The sequence below is a fragment of the Passer montanus genome, unplaced genomic scaffold (assembly GCF_014805655.1).
Source record: "Passer montanus isolate IOZ18808 unplaced genomic scaffold, ASM1480565v1 scaffold62, whole genome shotgun sequence".
Classification (NCBI taxonomy): domain Eukaryota; kingdom Metazoa; phylum Chordata; class Aves; order Passeriformes; family Passeridae; genus Passer; species Passer montanus.
This window is the reverse complement of record NW_024371260.1, coordinates 1672360-1692909: the sequence shown is the minus strand read 5'-3', so window position 1 is coordinate 1692909 and position 20550 is coordinate 1672360. Positions and strand designations below refer to the sequence as shown.

General features: G+C 49.6%; 1 protein-coding gene across 1 annotated transcript; it reads left to right on the top strand.

The window, feature by feature from the left end:
• The first annotated feature begins 730 nt into the window (after positions 1-730).
• On the top strand, positions 731-17961 carry MXRA8 (matrix remodeling associated 8). Its single transcript, XM_039727729.1, has 10 exons — positions 731-961; positions 4866-4886; positions 6121-6429; positions 7717-7818; positions 9920-10378; positions 13984-14142; positions 14974-15004; positions 15511-15587; positions 16705-16782; positions 17571-17961. Exons 1-10 carry the CDS (start codon positions 913-915, stop codon positions 17594-17596), a joined length of 1311 nt encoding a protein of 436 aa, XP_039583663.1. The 5' UTR covers positions 731-912; the 3' UTR covers positions 17597-17961.
• Positions 17962-20550: the final 2589 nt, after the last annotated feature.

The following is a 20550-nucleotide window of genomic DNA, read 5'->3' as shown; positions in this document are numbered from 1 at the left end:
TTTCTGGTAGAGAGACAGAAAAATGTCAGAAGGAAAAATTCAAGTGTGACAATTAAGTTTATGCTCATGGGTCCCATGGGAAGGCTCCTGACTTGTGTTTTTAAGTTCTCTCGTGGAGTCCCACAGACATTTAAGGACAGTCACTTTTAATTCCTTTTCTTCACTTGATGATTAATTTGATGGAATTGTAAAATCCAATAAATCCAATCCACTAAATGGTGTTAACCATAAGCTACAATAACCTGAAAACAGAATGTGAGAAACCAGAAAAATTAACCATATTTTAATTTTCCTATAATATATAATTTTACTTTTAATATCCTAGCAGCAGCTACTTTATTTCCTATTTTATACTTTATTTCCTGACTTTACCCATTGTAATTTTCCTGTAAATACCCAGCCCTTGCTTACAAATCACAGGACAGGGTAAATCTTGTTTTCTAGGTTGTCTTTGGAGACTGGAGCTGGAAGTGAAACCAGATGAGGAGATCAAAACCCCATTGAAGGCAGCAGAATAAATCCACTCTGGAGCAGTGTCAGACAAAGGCAGGAACAGCTGGATCAAGTAAAGCACGAGGAAAATTGGTTCCATCCCTAGGGGGAGGGAGAAAGATTTGTTTTGTCAGCCCAGGGCTGTGTGGGACCAAGTTTGATGTCAGAGTGAGGGAGGGCTCAGGAGGTGCCAGAGGGAGGGGAAGGACGAGAGGGATCTGCAGAAAGTGCCAGGGAAGGGAAGGGAAGGGAAGGAGGTGGAGTAACCCTGCAGAATCTGAGCTGCTGTCCTCAGCTCTGGGGATGTAAATTGATGAGGTCATAGTGTTTTCCAGTTACAGAAAAGAAAGTTAAAGAAGGAAAAAAAAAAGTTTTCAGCTTGTTTTTCAAGAGAGGAGAAAACTCCGAGGAGCCGAAGAAATGGAGCAACTTTTAAAACTCCTCCTGTGGCAGATTTTGCTTCAGCAAAGTAAGCTCTGAGCTGCTGGTGTGGTGTTATTTCTTTTTCTTTCAGCTGCACAGCGGGGCTGGGGCTTGGCTACAAGATGTTGAAGTGTTATCTTTGTAAGACTTTGTTCAGATTCCTACATTTGCTCTGTTTTCATCTGGGGAGGGGAGGGAGCCGTAGCTTTCCTCTCTGCTTTTTGGGGAGAGAATGGAAAAAATGTTTGAGGTTGTTGGAGCCCTGTTTAGCATGTTTGTGCAATTTTTTTTTCCCTATCAGTAAATTCAAAACCAATAAGCTTGGCTGTGAGTACAGCAAGGCTTTCAGAGTCAGATTTTTAGGATTCAAGGTTATTTTTTTACTTTTGAAGAAGCAGAAACAGCTTGGGGGGGTGTGAGAAAGGATTCAGATGGAGGGGAAGAAGGATGTGTGATTATTGGGTTTCTTTTCCTCTTCTCAGCATAAAGACAGACCCAGAATTCACTTTTGGGTAGCAAGGTGCAAGAAAGAAGTAGGAAGTGAGGAGTTTTTTGGGGACTGGTGACCCCCTGCTCTTCCCAGCCCTTTTAAAAGGCTGTGCCTGACACCTGAGCCCCTCAGCTCTTCAGGACTGAGGTGGAATAAGGTGAGGAGTTCTCCCTTTGGCCCCTGATTAATCCACTTTCCATGTCACCATGGCACTTTTGAATGCCCCAAGGCAAGGCTGAGGAATTGGCAAGCGAGGGGATCAGTCATAGGCACAGAGGGGTTAAAGTGGCTCAGAAATCTGGGCTGTGGGGTGGGTTAAAGAGGAGGAGGAGGAGGAGAGGCCACAGCTGTGTGCTCCAGAAGCACCAACCAGTCCAGTGAGTCCCAGCGAGGCTTGGCAGAGCAGCCAGGGCAGGAAGAGCAGGTTGGGCTGCTGCAGAGCCAAAGGTGCCCCCTGAGCAGGGATGGTCTCTGACAGAGCTCCTGCTGCATTTCGGGTTGACCTGGATGCACTCTGATGTTTGAGCCCACCTAAATCAGGTTGTAATCAATCAGGAGGATGGGGATGGGGGAAAATCTGTGACCCCTCCTGCACAGGAACCACTCCCTCAAGTGTTAAAGTCTCAGGGAGGAACAGCTCCGTGTTTGGAATGGCTCTACAAACCCATCCCGTGGGCCTGCAGCCAAGGCCAAGCTCACAAGGCTTTAAAGCTCTGCTAAAATCCCAGAAAAAAATCCCAGATCTCAGAGGGATCCTGTCTGTGCCCCAGCTGGGATTGGCTCCTTGCACAGACACCAGGATTTCCCTTTCTGCACAGGCAGCACATTCCTGCTCCCTGCATGTTCCTACCTGCAGGGAGTGCAGGAGCTGCTGGGGCTGCAGGGGTGTTTAAGGGCTCTGGAATCCTTTTGGGAAGTGGGGGAGAGTCTGCTGCTGGGAAAGTTGGCCCAGGAAGCCTTTAAAAAATAAACAAACACAGAGATTTGGAGAAAAATCCCAGCTCAAAGCCTGGCTTTGAAGGGAAATTCAGTTTTACTGAAAAGCTGAGTCTTGCAGGCTGGGCTGGGAGCAGTTTAGGCTCAGCTGTTTTGCTCACCATATCTCCCTTCCAGATGAGCCCAGATGTTACTGCTCAGTGGGGTTAAAAACCCTGGGCTCGTTTGTGTCACTGTCACCTCCATGCTGCTGCACCAAAGCCATCAGGGCCTCTCAGCCCCCTGAAGAGTCAGGCTGGAGCCACTGCCACTCCCCAGAGGGTTTGGGGACAGCCTGGTGGCACTGGCTGCTGCTTTTCCCACCATTGTGTAACGACCCCACAGAGCCCATTAAACCTCCTGTAAACAGAGGGATTTGTGGCAGAAAGGAGGAATCTGGCACCCACAGATCTGGGGAAGGACGTGTCCTTTCCTGCTCTGGTTGTTTTGCATCCCCAGTGTGAAAGAGGAGCTCAGAGGTTCCCTCAGCACCGAGCTGAGCAGCAGCTCCCGAGTCCCAGCAGGGCTCAGGGGACAATTTTCTGTCCCTGTCCTCCAAGGACACTGCCTGGAGAGCTCTGAGCATGTCACACATCTTGCACAGCCCCAGCCTTTTGCTTCTAGTTTGCCCACAAGGGGGATTTTTTGGGGGGGATTTTTTTTTGGGGGGGATTTTTTTATGGCTTAGTTCTTCACATGAAAAATGGATGGGATTCAAGAAGTGCGAGCTGGCTCTGCCTTTTACAAGGGATTAAGAAATCGTTTTCCAGGCTGCTTTCCTCTTCCTCTACTGTGGGACCACAGAATATCTCTGGGATCCTGCTGACTCAGCACAGATTTGTCAGGGGACAGCACAGAATTGTCTTTTGTTGGGTTTTTTTTTGTGGTTTCATCACCCAGAGAAGACAAAGTGCTTCTCCATCCCATGGAACTTGAGCTTCTAAAATGAAAGCCACAGCTGAGGTCTGTGTTGACAGCTCTGAAGGCAGCTGAGGTTTAGAAGCTCCAGGCCCTGGAGGCTGTGGGGACAGAGGTCAGAGCTCTGTCCAGGTGCTTGAAAATTCTTTGGTTTTACACTTGACTCACCAAAATCCCTGCTCCCAGCTGAGCCCAGGGCTGGAATTGTCACAGGGAAGGGAAGGTAAAGGAAGGGAAGGGAAGGGAAGGGAAGGGAAGGGAAGGGAAGGGAAGGAAGTCCTTGCCCTGGCAGGTGGGAGCTGCAGGACTCCAAAGAGGTGCAGAGGCAGGTGCTGGTGTGAGCTCAGAGCTTCTGTCACTCGCTGCATTTGCAGTGCTGCATTCCTAAATCTGCCTGGTAAACTCGGTGCTGCTCCGTGTTTTTCCCATTAGCTCGCCAGAGGAAGGAGAGCAGTAAATGCCTTCATTCCTCTGCCCGAGCCAGCAGAGGATGTTTCTGTCCCACCAAACCAATTTGTTTTTCATGCAGGGCTTGGAAGCAGCCTCAGACACCATTCCCCAGCTCCCAAATCACTGTTCATGTCACGACATTGTCCCCTGGCCCCCTTCAGCCACAAGGACACAGTGGCACCTCACCTGGTGGCCTGTCACAAGTGACACCAATTTTTCCTGATTTGGTGCTGTGGAAGAGATTTTTTTAATCATTCTTTTGTTTTTCTAAGCCAAATCTAAGTCCTGGCTTGCAGAGACAAGGGCTGCAGCTGACACATTGTGCAGAGACAATCAAAGGATGGAGTTATGATGTCTCTTTCTTATATACAGAGAGCACAGACCTGGGCCAGGATTTGATTTTTCTCTTTGTGATGGTGAGATTTTAAATGTAAGGAAAAATACCTCCTGTTTGAAGTGCCTTTGAGCTGGCAGTTCAACAGCCAGTGCTGCTCATTTTTTGTTCTCTGCTGCCCAGTGCTTTGTGATAGAAAAAAAGGAGGAAACCAAGTTAATTCTCAACACTTGGGGGTGTGCTAAAATACTAAAATACCCCCAATCTGGAGTTGAATTTGAAATTCATAAATTCCAGGGCTAAAGAAAAAAAAATACAGTCTTTGTCTGGAGGACTTTGTGCCTGTGACATTAGCAGGACAAAACCTCCTGTGATTTTGATGGGTTTGGCTGGGTGGAGAGATGAATGGTGGTGTTGTGTTGGGAATCTGTGTTGGGAATCAAAAGCCTGGTGCCAGGAGACCTTCCAGACCCCTCCCACACAAGGAGCAGGAGGGACTGGACCAGAGAAATGCAGAATCAAAGGAATTGGTTCATCTCTGGCAAAGTTCCTCCTGTGTGGATCTGAGTCATGTGAGCTGCTGCACCCAGAGCATCACAGAATTAACTGTGCAAAGAGTGTGGCTGGAGTGGGAAATGGATATAAACACCCAGACATAAACATCAGCATTACTAGGGAAGGGAATGGATGGAGCAACGCCAGAGGTGGCTGCTGACTTGGAGTGTCTTTGTAGCTTTTTTATCCTTTTTTGTCAGTAACACTCTTTGTTTTCTGCTTTGACAGGTTCTGTGTGCTCATATTCAGGTGAGTGGCATCTCTAAATCTGCCAGGTTTTTTATGATCATGGGAGGAGTGAGAGGGCCCTGATTCCATGGCATGCACAGGGGCTTTCATTGCTGACTTCCATGGATTGTGCATCCCATGCACTGGAGTCCCTAAGCCTGGATTAAACTGGGGCTCAGGATTAGGAAGGGTGGGTGGGACAGCTCGAGTGTGCAGTCCTGATTACACACATGAATGAAATCTGTGGTTTAAAGTTTTATTTATTAGGAAAAGGTCCTTCCCCCTGAGTGGGGCACTGACCAGGCTCCCCTGGGAATGATCCCAACCCCAAGAGCTCCAGGAGGGTTTGGATCCCTCTCAGGGATGCACAGGGTGGGGCTGTTGGGGTGTGTGTGCAGGGCTAAGGTTGCATCAGTGATTCCTGGGTCCCTTCCAGCTCAGGATTCTTTGATTCTCCATGACATTGCTCCATGCTGATCTTGAAACCTGAATCAAAAACCTGCAGAGATTCCAGCCCCTCCTTCCCACACCATTAACTCCATAACCCCACAACTCATTTTTTTGCCGTTTCCTCCTGTTTTTTCCAGTCCCAGCCGACGCCTCCAACCCCGCCAGCGTGGTGGTGTCCGTGCTGAGCAGGCTCTTCTGGGAATGATCCCAACCCCAAGAGCTCCAAGAACATTTGGATACTGAATGGGGTGGGACTGTTGGGGTGCCTCCTCTCAGGGATGCACAGGGTGGGGCTGTTGGGGTGTGTGTGCAGGGCTAAGGTTGCATCAGTGATTCCTGGGTCCCTTCCAGCTCAGGATTCTTTGATTCTCCATGACATTGCTCCATGCTGATCTTGAAACCTGAATCAAAAACCTGCAGAGATTCCAGCCCCTCCTTCCCACACCATTAACTCCATAACCCCACAACTCATTTTTTTGCCGTTTCCTCCTGTTTTTTCCAGTCCCAGCCGACGCCTCCACCCCCGCCAGTGTGGTGGTGTCCGTGCTGAGCAGGCTCCCCTGGGAATGATCTAAGAGTCAAGCCCCAAGAGCTCCAGGGGTGCACAGAGTGGGGTTGTTGGGGTGTCTGTGCAGGGTTAAGGTTGCATCAGTGATTCCTGGGTCCCTTCCAGCTCAGGATTCTCCGTGACAGTGCCCTGAAACCAGAATCAAAAGCCTGACTCCCACTCCAGCATCTCCTTCCACACCATTAACTCCATAACCCCACAACTCATTTTTTTGCCGTTTCCTCCTGCTTTTTCCAGTCCCAGCCGACGCCTCCAACCCCGCCAGCGTGGTGGTGTCCGTGCTGAACATCAGTGCAGCTCTGGGCTCCCAGGCCGTGCTGCCCTGCAAGAGCCACCGCATGGTGTGGACCCAGGACCGCCTGAACGACCGGCAGCGCGTGGTGCACTGGGACCTGCTCAGCTCCTACTATGGGGATGGCAGGATGGAGAGGCTCTGTGACATGTACTCAGCTGGGGACCAGCGTGTCTACAGCTCCTACAACCAGGGCAGGATCCTCATGCCCGAGAATGCCTTTGCGGATGGGAATTTCTCGCTGGTGATCAAAGGTGTGGAGGTTTTTGTTTTTTTTTCTCCCTGGGTTTTGGTGGAAATGGGTGGTTCATATGCTATTGATAAATGGATTTATGGTTTAGTTGAGGTGTTAGGGTATGGGTTGGACTTGATGATCTCTAAAGGTCTCTTCCAACCTGGTCATTCTGTGAATACCACGTTAATAAGTCTAATTCTCAGGGGGAATTTTAGGGTTTGGAACTGTCCAGGGAGGTGACGGAGTGGCCATCCCTGCTCTGGGTGCAATTTTAGGTGTGCCTGGCTGTCCTTGACACCTGGAATTCAGGATTCCAGGGTCTGGGAGCAATCTCAGTGCACTGCTGGCACTCAGTGCTCACCGTGGTTACTTGTGCACCTCCAATCTATCCCAGAAAACCTGCCCAGCTCAGCACGTTCAGCAGATCAAAACCCTCTCAGCATTCCCTCTCACCAAATACCTGCATACCTGGACTGTTGCATTAATTAATTTCTGCTTTTTGGGCACTTAGGGAAGTGGAGCCTCCAGCTGGAGACTCAAGGCAGGAAGAAGTTGAAGAATTTCCCCCAAACTCCTGCACTGCTCCTGGGCAGCCCTCTGGTTTTGCTTCAAAGTGAAGCTTCCAGCTGCCCCAGGGGAGGTTCAGGCTGGATAAAGGAGGAATTTTTTCCCCTGGAAAGGGCTGTTAAACATGGGAATTGCTGCTCAGAGAGCTGGTGGAGTCCCCACCCCTGGAGGTGACCAAGGAAGGACTGGACATGGCACTCAGTGCTCTGGGCTGGGGACAAGGTGGGGATTGAGGTTGGACTCAATCTTGGAGTTATTTTCCAACCTCAATGATTGTGTGAGGCTCTCTGAAGCACTGAGTGATTTATTTTCCTTTGAAACTGACCTGTTTTGAACGAGAATTTGTAACAACCTAAAAGCCAGCTGGGCTTTTTGTGGCCCTTTGGTTGTGATTCAGTTCCTGAACTATAACACTCCATGGTCATTGTTCCCTGCTCTCAGCTAAACCCAAACCAGCTTCCTCTTTCCACCTGTTAACAGAAATACACACATTTCTACTCACAAGAAATACACAAATTTCTGCTCACCAGAGCAAATCAACTGAACAAATTATTTCATTAGGTGACCAAATCATTAGATTGGGTGAGAGGATTTGTCTCTGCTTAACCCACCCTGGTGATAAGGATGGCTTAGAATGAAGTTGTTTACATCCAGACAAAGATTTGGGAAACTGCAAATGACACAAATAATATTGCCTCAGTATAAACCACTGAATTCCTCTCTGTTCCCTGCTCTGCAGGTGTTGCAGAGAGTGATGCAGGCACGTACTCCTGCAATCTCCACCATCACTACTGCCACTTGTACGAGACGGTGAAAATCCAGCTGGTCGTCGCCAAGAGAGGTGGGTGTGGGGACAGCCCGGGTCTGCAGCTGCCCCAGGAGGCTGGGGAGCTGCGGCAGGGCCTGCTGCTCTCTGTGCCCGTGGCTGCCTGCTTCCCTGCCTTTCAGAGGGTTCATTTACAGAGCTCTCGTCTTCCTTGGCCCGGCAGCGCCTGGAACCTCAGCTGTGTCTGTTCCTGGTCATTACCAAACTGTCCCTGCTGCAGCAGCAGCACACCCTGGTGACAATCCCCCCCTGGTGACAATCCCCAGTGACAATCCTCCCCTGGTGACAATCCCCCCTGGTGACAATCCCTGGTGACAATCCACACCCTCAGCTCAGCCCCAAGGACCTGCCTGTGCCCTGGGCAGCCTGTACTCAAAACCCCACCACACCTTAAGCCCAGCTCTGAGCTCCAGCTGTTGGCAGCTGCCGGGAGTCCCCCCCATGCACACTGGCACCCATTAAAAACCCTTTTAAACCTCTGCATAGCACCAGTGCAGCTGCTGGGGTGGGAGTGCAGCTCCTCTGCTGCTCTCCCAGTGCAATAAAAACACCCCGAGAGCCCCAGGCTGCTCCTCCGTGCTCTGGCTGCTCCTGTTCTTCCTTTTCAAGAGCCAAGCACAGAGCAGTGCTGCTTCAGCTCCTCCAGTAATTAGGGCCTTTGTGGGTAGGAAAGCATTTCCTGCTCCGAGGATTGGGATGAAGATCCTCGTTCCATTCTTAGCCTGTGGAGGGAATTTGCTTCCTGCTCGCTGAAGCAGGAGATTGAGTTAGAAGGAGGAGAAAGTGGCCTTGCTTCATGAAATGGCCAAGGATGTTAGAGGAGAAAGGTGTTTTTTTTAATAACTGCTGAAATAAATGTGAAAAAGCCAGGCTTGTTCATGTTCTTGCATGTTCAGGCTGTGCCATGTGGCACTTTTAAGATTTTGGGAGGGGGTGTGTTATAGGATTCCAGTCTTGTGGAGCTTTAGAGAGGGAGAGCAGCCTAAGGTGTCTCTGGGTGTCCTTGACACTTGGAATTCAGGGTTCCAGGCTCTGGGAGCAATCTCAGGTGTCTCTGGCTGTCCTTGACACTTGGAATTCAGGGTTCCAGGCTCTGGGAGCAATCTCAGGTGTCTCTGGGTGTCCTTGACACTTGGAATTCAGGGTTCCAGGCTCTGGGAGCAATCTCAGGTGTCTCTGGCTGTCCTTGACACTTGGAATTCAGGGTTCCAGGCTCTGGGAGCACTCTCAGGTGTCTCTGGCTGTCCTTGACACTCGATGTTGAGCGGGAATTTCACATTGACCGCGCCCATGAGATCGCAGCGTGCGACAGCAAATTGGCCTAAAATTTTGCTGGTTTTGGCCAAGGAAAGGAAACCTGGGTGATGCCTCAGGTTTTGGCTTTTCTGTTTTTCACATTCTGAGCTGCTTTAGTGTGTGGGTCTGGGTTCACATCAGGGGATGGTGAGCTCTGTGCACAGAGCAGGGAGACAAAACAATTCCTGCTCCAGCTGGGCACCAAGGACAAATGATCCAAATCTCAGCCCAGGAGCACAAACCCCGTGGGCCGGAGAGAGAAAAACAAGGATGGGACTGCAGGGGCTGCAGTGGGATTGGACAGTGAACTGAAATCTGCAAATGGAGCAGAACTTGTGAAAGTGAGAGACCCCATGAGCAGTCAGGGATTTTGGGACCATTTTGGTTCATCTCGGGTTCATTTTGGGACCATTTTGGTTCATTTTATGTGCAGCCCTGGCTGGGCTCTTGTGCTGCCCAAGGTGGATCCATGGAGGAGATCCTTTTCATAAATCCCTGCTTTATTCTTTAGCTCTGTCCAGTCTGTTCCAGGTCACCCTTCCCAAGGCATCACTCCAAATATTTCCAAGAAGCTGCTGCTCAGGTTGAAGTGTTTTTTCCTCTCCCAGATTTCTCCTCCTAATCCCAAGCTGCTGCTTTGCCCTAATGCCCAGCTGATGTGCAGTGCTGATGCTGAGCAGATAATAAACTGTGCCCAGCCTCTGTTCTAGCTACACAAAGCATCACAGAACGGAAACTTAAGTCAATTATGTTGGCAAACCAGGACGGGTGGGACAAAACCAGTGGAGCCAACCCATTGCAAAGCTGTGTTCCCCAGCAGGCGAGGAGGCCAGCGAGTACTGGGACGGCGAGAAGCCGGTGCTGGTGGCCCCGGAGGGCAGCACGGCGACGCTGCCGTGCGTCAACCGCCAGCACATCTGGACGGAGCGGCACAGCGAGGAGGAGCAGCAGGTGGTGCACTGGGACAGGCAGCCCCCGGGGGTGCCCCAGGACCGCGCCGACCGCCTGGTGGACCTGTACGCCTCCGGGGAGCGCCGCTCCTACGGGCCCCAGTTCCTGCGGCAGAAGATGAACGTCACGCGCGGGGCCTTCGCGCTCGGGGACTTCTCGCTGCGCATCTCGCGCCTGGAGAGCGCCGACGAGGGCACCTACTCGTGCCACCTGCACCACCACTACTGCGGCCTGCACGAGCGCAGGATCTACCACGTGGCCGTGACGGAGCCCGAGAGGGAGAGGAAGGTGGTGAACATCAGCACGCACGCCGTGGTGCCCGCCGCGGGTGAGTGGGGATGGGCTGTGGCGCGGCTCTGGGGTTTTGGGTGCCAACAGTCTCTTGTTATGAGGTCTTTTAAGGCTAAGCTAGCCAATTAGGAAGTTGCACCTAAATTAGTTTCAGTTTTAACGCAATAACTGATCCCTCAAAGTCCACACTGCAGACTTTTCTGTCCAATTACACAAAACCACCCAAACCCATGGAGAAGAAGGAAGAAGAAGGTAAATAAGAACAACCTGCCTCTGCCCTAAAACCTCCATCTTGCTTCATATTTATTTCTATATTCTAAACCCCAAACTCTCCGTTTCCCACCCTGTGATATTACACACTTCTAACCAACCCCACACCCACAATCCCAATTCTGTCGTTCCATTTTGGCAGCTTCTCCACAGCCCCAGGTCAGATGCAGTGCTCTCCAGAGGGTCAGAGTCTGTCTGTACACAAAGTCTGAATTTCTCAACAGCTTCCAGCAGAGTGGGACCATACCAAGAACAATTGGAATCATACCAAGAATGATTTATTGCTCAGATAAACATCAGAGGCCCTGAGATTTACAAGAGCAAGCAGTCAGCCACAGCTCGAGGCAGTCACAGGTTCTCCATGACAAGGCAATGTAAAGCTTTCTACCCCAATGTTGCCACAGGATTTATTTTGCTTTTCTGGCCTCCCACCTTTACTTACTGCCCCAGGGCAGTTCTGCACTGCTGGCAGGCCCCAGGCAAACAAGCTGGGTTTGCTTTGTGTTTTTGTGCAGCTCCCTCTCCCTTTTTTTTGGCTCTCTTTCCTCCATGCCTTCATGGAGCTGTGGGCAGGGGGTTGGTGCAGCCCTGCCTTTGCTGTCCCAGCTCTTCCCACCAGAGTTTCTCTCCCCTTTGCACGGATGTTCAGGCTGTGCAAGGTGCCAGACCATGCAGAATCAACCACCAGGAATTTTCCTCCACCCTTCAGCTTTTCTTTTTTTAAATTTTTTCTTTTTTTTGTGTGTATGTGTATGTGCCATAAACCAATTTTCATATTTTCCACTGCACTGAGCTATCATCTGTCAGCCTGTCCAAACTCAAAACCATCACTCTTCGTTCAGGCAGAAAAAGAAAACAAAAATCCCAAGTTTAATTTTTTTTTTTAAAGTCTTTTGGGTATAGTTCTTTATTAACACTTTAAAATATTCATTGTGCTTTAATATTTATTGGCTGTTTAATACAGAATTTTGATTTGCTTCATACATTTTTAAATAGGTTTATTCTCCTGTAAGAAATTGGCTTTCTCAAGTCATAGAGACCTAAACTTTTTCCCTGGGGGCCAAGGTTGGTGTCCAGAAAATCCAGGCAGTGCTGAGAGAGGTGTCTGGAGACCAGGACATCCAAATATCAGATTTCCTGCACACGGCCCTTGATCCTTATCCACAGATGGAAGCCACATCTTGTTTCCAGAGTGTTTCACCCAGAAATTTCCTCAGGATGCTGTCCTGAGTCTTTCCCACCTGCCCAGAAAGGAGGTGGAGTCTCTGGGTGATTTAACCTGAATTTCCCTCCCTGGCAGAAGCCACTTCCTCTGCCCAAAGCAGCAGCTCTGGGACCCCTCAGCCCTCCCAAAAATCTGCTGAGTCCATGGCAATGTGTGAGCACTGGAGACATCCAGAGGTTTCCCTTTCCAACCCTGCTGATTGCCCCATTCCATGGAAAACTGCCTGGAATTCTTCTGGGGAGCACAACAGCCACGGGGAGACACCAAAAGCCAACCCAGGAGCTCCTGGCCTTGCTCCAAGCTCCATTCCCAGACAGGAAAGTTGCCCCTGTTTGGAGCAGAGGCAGGGGCTCAGTGCTGCTCTCAGGCTCAGCACTGTAAATGTGGTGGGTTTTTACCAAAAAAGCATTTTTACTCAGGGTTTGCTCTGCAGCAGGTGCCTGAAAATTCTGTTGTGTCTCCTGATGAGACACAACATTTGTCAAATATTGGCAAACCTTGTGGAGAGCTCTCCACCTTTTCCAGCAGAATAATTTGGTCCTTGACACTTTGGGAAGATCGTGTCAAGGCACTTCTGAAATTTAAGGTTTCCCCCTCACCTTTAAGATTTATTTTTTCAGGGGTAAAAATGTCCCGGGAGTGAATTTGGGGTGGGTGGATGTGAGATCAGGTCTTGGTTACAGAATAAACCTTCACAGCTAAATTCTGGGGCAGGGTGAGGAGGAGTCTGTGTGCCCTGGGCTGAGCTGTGCCTCAGTTTCCCCAGTATCAAATGGGGTACATCCCATTGCCCAAAGCTATTAAATCTCTGTTTTCACTCTGTGTTGTGACCTCCTCAGTGTTGCCTAAAGTTTAACCCAGCCCTTACCCAGTTCTGTGGGAAAGCAAAGAGCCAGGAATAGAAATTCCTCTGCTTGCTGTGGCAGCAAGGAGCCAGGGGTGGGACACAGCAGAGCTGTCACATGTGCTGTTTGCAGCTTTGCAAGTGGCTTTCTTGGTTTGAATTGATATTTTTCAGCTTGGCAGGGTGGAAATCCCATGGTTTTTCCAGCTCCGTGTCCAGGGAGAACTGGAAATGCCAGTAAAAAGCAGAGTGCTGCTGGAGGAGCACTGGGCCACCAGAACAGAGCACGTTGCTCAAACTTTCTGATTTTCTAGGACTGCTGTTGGCATTAGCAAACCACCAGCTCTGGTTTCAGAGTGTTTATTTCAACCCACTCTTGCTGGATTTCATTTGATTTTTGCTGGGTTGGTATTTTTAACTGCTGGAAACAAACTGCCCAAAAGACTGGAAGCAGTCCCAGTGCCAGCACTGCCAGAAGTGTCAGGACACATCTGCTGAAGGGTGCTGTGGCTCTTGGGGTAGTTTTGAGATATTATTTCCCCACTTTTCCCCTTATTTCCTCAGGATAATTAGCAGGGGGAGCTCCCAGGGGAATGGGAGGTGAGGGCTCCATGCTGATCTTGCCTGGTGCTCTGTGAAAATTCCCTGTGAGGGGTGAAGGTGGGGATTTTTTCCTTCTGTTTTGAATTAAAAACCCCTGTCCCAGCAGAGTCCTGTGGGATTCCATCCATGCCTGGCCTGGCTTTGTCCATTCCTCTGTCTGTTGCAAGCACAGAAGTCGCTTCCTCTTTACATGTGTAAAACATTGACCTATTTATTTGAGGTCTAAAAAGAAAAAAATGTTCCACGTAAAAGCTTTGAGCTCCCCTTCCCTGTTCTGTGGGACAGAAATCCTGCTGCACCCTCCAAAGGAAAGGAATCTTGGCTTTCCTCTGCTTTTGGGGGGTTTTATTTATTTTATTGATTTTATTTCATTTCAAAGCAAGCTCATTTTTTTGGCTCTGAGAACTCTTCCCACTCCATAAATTATAACCTTGGCGAGGAGGGGCTGCTGTCTGGAGCCAGAGCAGCGTGGAGTTTGTGTTGAAAGGGACCCAGATGGAGCTTTTGGGACCCTCTGGAAGGTTTTGCTCTGAAATTCCCCCCTGCAAGAACACTCTGCAGGCCAGGGATCCCTGATCCCAGAGAAGGGATCCTGTTAAACCCTGGGAATTATGAGAAATCAGGCACTGATTCATTCTTGCGATTCAGAATTCCTCCCTGAATTCCCCTCCAGTGACGCCTCCTGTTCTCCTTCCCTCAGATCCAAACGTGGTCAGGGGCCACAACGTCATCAACGTCATCATCCCCGAGAGCAGGATGCACTTCTTCCAGCAGCTGGGCTACATCCTGGCCACTCTGCTGCTCTTCCTCGTGCTCCTCATCGTCGTGGTGCTCGTCACGCGCCGGCGCCGGCAGAGGGGTGAGCCAGGGAAACCCTGACCTGGCCTGCATCATTCCTGCCAGAGCAGGGCTGCAGGCTGGGACCCCCTCCTGGAAATGCAGGAACCTGCCCAGGGGGAGGATTGGCAGGGCTGGTGTGGTGTGAAAATATCCAGGCCTTGATTTCGTGGAGTTATTTGGGTTGGAAAAGACCTCCAGGGTCATCAGCTCCAGGCTTTGGTTGAGCCCCACTCCTGATTTTCTCTGTAGAAGGGAGGAGAAAAGCCCCTCACAGGTGGGATTTGTCCCTGGGGAACTCATGTGTCCAGGATTTGCAGGGCTGGTGAGGTGTAAAAATATCCAGGCTTGGATTTTGTGGAGTTGTTGGGGTTGGAAAAGATGCCCAGGGTCATCAAGTGCAGGCTTTGGATGAATCTCACTCATTATTTGCTCCATGGAAGGGAGAAGAAAAGCCCCTCACAGGTAGGATTTGTCCCTGGGGAGCTCAGGTGTCCAGGATTTGTAGGGCTGGTGTGGTGTAAACATATCCAGACCTTGATTTCATGGAGTTCTTTGGGTTGGAAAAGACCTCCAAGGCCATCAGCCCCAGGCTTTGTTTGAAGCCCACTCCAGATTTGCTGTTTTGCTCCATGGAAGGGAGGAGAAAAGCCCCTCACAGGTGGGATTTGTCCCTGGGGAGCTCAGGTGTCCAGGTCCTGCTGGGCTGGGTGGCTCTGTGGTCCCACAAAGGGACACTGGGCTCTCTGGGTGACACCTCAGCCCTGGTTTTGGGTGCCACACAAAAAAAAACAGCACCAGGAATGGGTCTGGACTGGCTGTGACTGCTCACTCTGCTTTTCCTCCTGGTTAGGTTATGAATACAACGTGAAGAAATATGGAGAGTAAGTATAATCAATTGTAATAGAATTAATATTATTAATTAGGTTTAGAATGCATCTAAATGAAATAATTTTAATTTCCTCCTCTGCCAAGAGCCTAAACCAGCTGAAAATCTGGTTAGGAGGAGGAAGTGGAGGGAGAAAATGGTTTGTGGGGCTGATTTGGCAATAGAATTTTCTCTTGTTACTCTTTGGGAGCTGACTGAGGGATGGAGTTCCTGTGAGATGTCCTTGGGAAAGGAATAATGCCCAGATCTGCTGTGAGATGGGGCCAGGATCATGGAGCTGGGCTCCTCCAGGCCTTGTTTTATAGGATTAAAGTGGAAAAGAGAAGGAAATTCCAGGATTGGCTGCCCGTTGTTCTAAGATCAGGACAAACAGGTGGGGGGAAAAATTAAAAATTAAATAAATTCTATAAATAATTATAAAAGCTAATGGGAAAAAGTGTGAAAGGAGCCAATTATTAAAAGATGGGACAACACCATTTCCCACCATTATTCCCTTTTCAGGAAGGATGTGAATCTTAAAGAATTCACAGTGGACACAACAGACCTGACCCCACACAAAAGTGAAGACATCAGGCTGGGTAGGTATCCCTGGCCACCACAGCAGGTCAGAATCCCTGTAAATCTGAAATTTCTAATGCCACTTGAATATTTGGAAGTGACTTAACCCATTCTTCAACCTCTGGAAGTGGGAATGGATTTTATTTGACCAGAATTGGGTAAGGAGAAGTCCTGAGTCAGTTGAGTTCATTGTCTCCACCTTCTGTTGAAGCCACTTTGGTTTAACTTTCTGATTTCCTCCTCCCTGGATGTCAAATCATTCAGTGAGAATTTGGGCCTTCTGTGCTAGCAATTAGAGCAGATAAACAGAGTGAGAGGAAGAAAATCTGAGCTAGAAAAGAGAAAATACAAATCCCCCTGGAACTCGTGGTAAAATGAAAGGGAAGAGGGGGAGGAAGCTCATCTCACACTGTGAAAGTGGGTGTTTTTGGGATTTTTAGGACAAATTTGGGGAATTTCCAGCATTCCTGAAGGTGGATGCTGCTCCTTGCTGGGGTTTGAAGGTGCAGCCTTGAGTTTGTGTCAATAATTGATGAGGGCTTGGCTCTTGCTGGGATTTGGAGTGAATCCATTTCACCAAACTGCTGCTCCTGTCTGCAGCACCCTGGGGTTCCTGAAGCCTGTCATGATGCCAAGTTCTGCAACTTGATGGATAAACCAGGAGATAATTTCCCTTGGATTTTTTTATTTGCATCCCCAGTAAAGGTACAACCTTTAAAAGAAAAATCTGACAAACCTTAGGTCCCAGGAATTGCTGTAAAGGCCCCAGCAAACAAAAAATTTGGAGTAAAGAAAGGAATTGCAGAGGCTGGGTTGCAAAAATCCTTCTCTGTGTGTCCCAGGAGAGCAAAATCTCTGGATAATTGCATCAGTCACCTCCAGGTGAGCTTTGAGGAGACAATCCAGAGCTGGAAGGATCTGTGGAGCTGGAGTTTGCACAACTGATTAATGCCAGGGGCTAAAATGAAGTCAGAGCTGTTTTCCTGCTGAGTAACTCCACAAATAATTCCTAGAAATCAGAGGTGCCAGTCCTAGAGCACGGCAAGGAAGGGCTGATCGCCTCTGCCTTGCTCATCAAACTCTTGTTTTCTTTTCATATCCTAATTCCTGTGTGAATTCTGCTCCTCCCTCGCACAGATTACAAAAACAACATCCTGAAGGAGAAGGCTGAGCAAGCCAGGAGCTTCCCAGCAAAGAACATTGATTTAGACAAAGGTAATCATGACTTTCTTCCCTTTAATTGGTGGCTGCTGGTGGGAGCAGTCCACCAGTGAGTGACCAAGCCACAGCCAAGGAGGAATGAGAAACCTCGTGGCAGAAGCAGGAATGAGAAGCCAGCTGCCTGCCCATCCTTTCATCATGGAGCCACAAGATGCAAGCAGTGATTAGGCTTTTAAAAGCTTCGGGCACGGCACAAATTGGAATTTTTCTTGATTGGGAAAAGAAAGCTTGGCAGGGCTGGAGCAGTGCCTGCTCTGCTGTGACCCCAGAGGGAGGGAGAGGGAGCCCAGAAATGTCCTGGCGTGGTGTTTGGGCAGAAAACACAGAGCAGAAGGAGAGTGTTTGGAGTGGAATTAATCTCTGGGTGATGGGCAGTTACTGCATCCAAGAAAAGCAAACAGCTCTCCCTCCCTGGGGGCTGGATCTCCTCCTGCTGCCCCAGGACTCATCCCCAGGGCTGTGCCTGTGTTTGTGGGGCAGCTCTTGTGTCAGGCAGGGCTTGTGAGCAGCTCTGGGATTCCAGGACTCATGCCAGGGGAGTGAGGATTTAATAAATGGGGCTGAAATGACACCAAGCAGGGGATGGAGAGCCCAGGAGCTGTCCCTGATGGAATTCTCCTGGCATTTTCTCCTGCAGGGTGGGTCTTGGGGGGGCTTTTTGATATCAGGGTTGTGGGTGACTGCAAATGCTCACCCTAGAAATAAATCCATATTTTTGTGCTTCTTTGAATGGTTTGAAGTCTCTCTCCAGGTGCTGACCCCCTGTTTCCATTTGCTTTCAGATTTCAGGAAGGAATATTGTAAATGAAGACACTCCCAAGCTGCTGGCTGGACCAGAAGCTTCCATCCAAGATAGATAATGTGGAAGAGAGATGGCTTTTCTTAATTCCATCTCCCTCCAGTTCCCACAGAATTTTTTCCACATCCACTTTTTATTTTTTTCCCCCCACACAAGGGTGCAAATGCTTCATGAAAGAGTTAAACTGTCTTGTGTGCATTTATGGGGTTGGGTTGCCTTTTCTTCCTCTGTTCTCCCAGTCCTCCCTTCCCCTTTTCTTTCTTGACAATTATTGTTGGATTTTATGCATCGATGATTTTTATGAGCTGAATCAGCAGAGGTTTTTGCTTTGATGTTATTGCTTTAAATAAAACCACCTGCATCACTATTCCTGAGCCATCGTTGCACCAGGCATTTTTCCATGTGGTGGATCCATCAGGAGAACAATGGCAAAAGCTGATCCCTGTCCTAGGCTGGCAAAAATCATTTCACACACACCTTGGCACCTCCCAGGTGAAGCACAACCCTCCCAAAACCTCCTTTTATCCGTGGGGAAATGTCAATATCCTCATTTACAGGGAAAGGAAAGCACACCAAGGGCTGAGGGCTCAGCTCAGAGCTGAACTCTGCATTTCTCACCCCGTTTTTGTTGATTTGTTTCTGTGTTCCAGCACAGCCCAGAGCAGATGTGGTGCATGCAGTCCCAGTGCTGTAAATTCCAGTCTCAGGTAGATCAGGAGCAGGAATTTTGTGCACAGGGCTGAGCTGCTGGGGGCAGCCTGGGATGGGATTTTTCTGCACCCTGGGCTGGATCCAGGCCACAGAGCACATCCCAAAGGTAGGAGCCAGCACAGGGAGAGGGTGGAAGGGACCAACAGCAGGAATTCCATGGCCCAGGGGCTCAGAAAGGAAATCCAGGAGGGGAATGAGTCCATCCCCATGGATTTGGGGTGGATTCCTGGGGGGGGTTCTGCCTATGAACACTCCCAGGTGGGGCTGCCAAAAAAATAGGAAGTGATTCAGTGTTGCAAGTCCAGACTTCAGGAACGCTGTAAATGGGATCAGTCCTTGGGGAATGGAAGGAAAGAAAAGTGTTTGCTGCTGTTGTGGGGGTGGTGACAGGGACTTGGTGAGGATGAGGTGACCAGGGAGTGCCATCCCTCTGTCTGGTGGCCTGAGGGGTGGCAGAGGGGGGGATTTGTGTGAGTGGAGCTGGGGCAGCATCTCCAGGAGTCTTTTCTTGCCAGTTTGGGTGTCTTGTCTGACTGATGCCAACGTTCTCAGGCATCCAAATCCCATCCCAATCCCAAATCCCATCCAAATCCCATCCAAATCCCATCCAAACCCCATCCAGCACCTCCAGAACCCAGGACTCTTTTCTTGCCCGTTTGGGTGTCTTGTCTGACTGATGCCAACGTTCTCAGGCATCCAAAGCCCATCCCAGCCCCTGTCCCTCCTCCCAGGGGCACAGGGATCTCTGCTGGCTGTGGCAGGGCTCAGAGGGTGCCAAGGCTCCTCAAAACTGAGCTCAGCTCTGCCCCAAACGTGGTGGGTGAGGCCTCCGGAGGGGCTGTGACACCCTCACAAGGTGGGAAGTCACAGCAGTGCACTTTTCATGACAAATAAACCATGGGCATTTTTCCAGTCTGTTACTGGGGGCTGTGTGAAAGAGTAATTGTATTGGGGGCCTTATTTTCAATGTCTTCAAGCAGTAAAAATATTAATAATAGAACAGAACCAGAGGTGCAGGTGAGCCTTCCTAAGCTGCAGCTGAGCTGAGCCTCATCTTTTAATTTCTTGGCCCTTCTAAGAAGTTGGAAGGGCCAAGAAATTAAAGGAACTGCTCTCCACAGGTTCTTTTGTGATTTGTAATGAATTCCCTTTATCCTCACTGAACATCCACCCCAAGAAGTGCCCGGGATTAGTGCAGAGGAAGCTCTGGGGTTGATCCCCAGCCCCTTTTTGCCCTTCCCCTGAAGCAGAGAGGGGTTTTGCCCCTGCCCTGGAAGGCAGGCTGCATTCCTGCAGGTGCAGGAGGCTGTGCTGCTTCTTCCATCAGGGTGGCACAGCCTCAGATAATTGTCATTAAAGTTCCTCTCCCTCCCTTTCATGTCACTGAGTCAAAGGATGGAGATTTTTTTTCCTTGCCAGCTCCAATTGCTCAGCACAGCTCAGAGTGGGGTTACTCATAAACTCCAGAGGCATTTCAGTGTTTTATCTGACTCCTGGGCTGCAGAATAGCTTAAGGGGGATAAAAATGAATATATTCTGTGAAACGGGGGGTGGGAAGGGCTCTGTGAGTTCCTCATGCTTGCTTTGACCACTGGATTTGGGTAATGGGCAGAGATGCCAGGTGGGGATGGGATGGGATTCTGGCCCAGGATGATCCTCTCCAAACATTTAAGAAATAAAGGAGAATAAAATGGACTTTCCAGCTCAGGTTGAGTTTATTTCTTGCCCTTTTGGAGGTGTTCTCTCAGCCAGCATTAGCTAATTCTTCCCAATAACTGCAGGGGTGTTTCATCTCAGAGCATCCCAAAGTGCCTGACAAAGTGCAGATTGGATCCAGTAAATTATTCCAGTGATTCCAATAAAATTTCCACCTGGGACTTCATTACTTGACAGGGTCACGGGGCCCCCAGAGGAATTTCAGCTCTCCAGAAATGTTGTATAAGGAACAAATCTGCAGCTGGAGACGGAGCTCAAACCACCCAGCAGAGAGGGAGCCTGGCAGCCCTTCTAAATCTCCTTTTGCAGCTCCAGAAGGGAAGATAACATTTCCTGCTGGAATTTAGATCTCCCTGCCAGCCCAAATTCCTCTTTTGCTTGCAGGACTAACGCCTTGCACAGCTCCTGCTGCACATTCTGCTCCTGGAGGCCTCCCAGCCCCTGAGCTGGCAGAGCTCTCCCATCACCTCCACTGATGGAAGCAGCTCCTGGACACTGCAGGGACAAGGATTCCAGGATCAAGGCAGGATATTGGG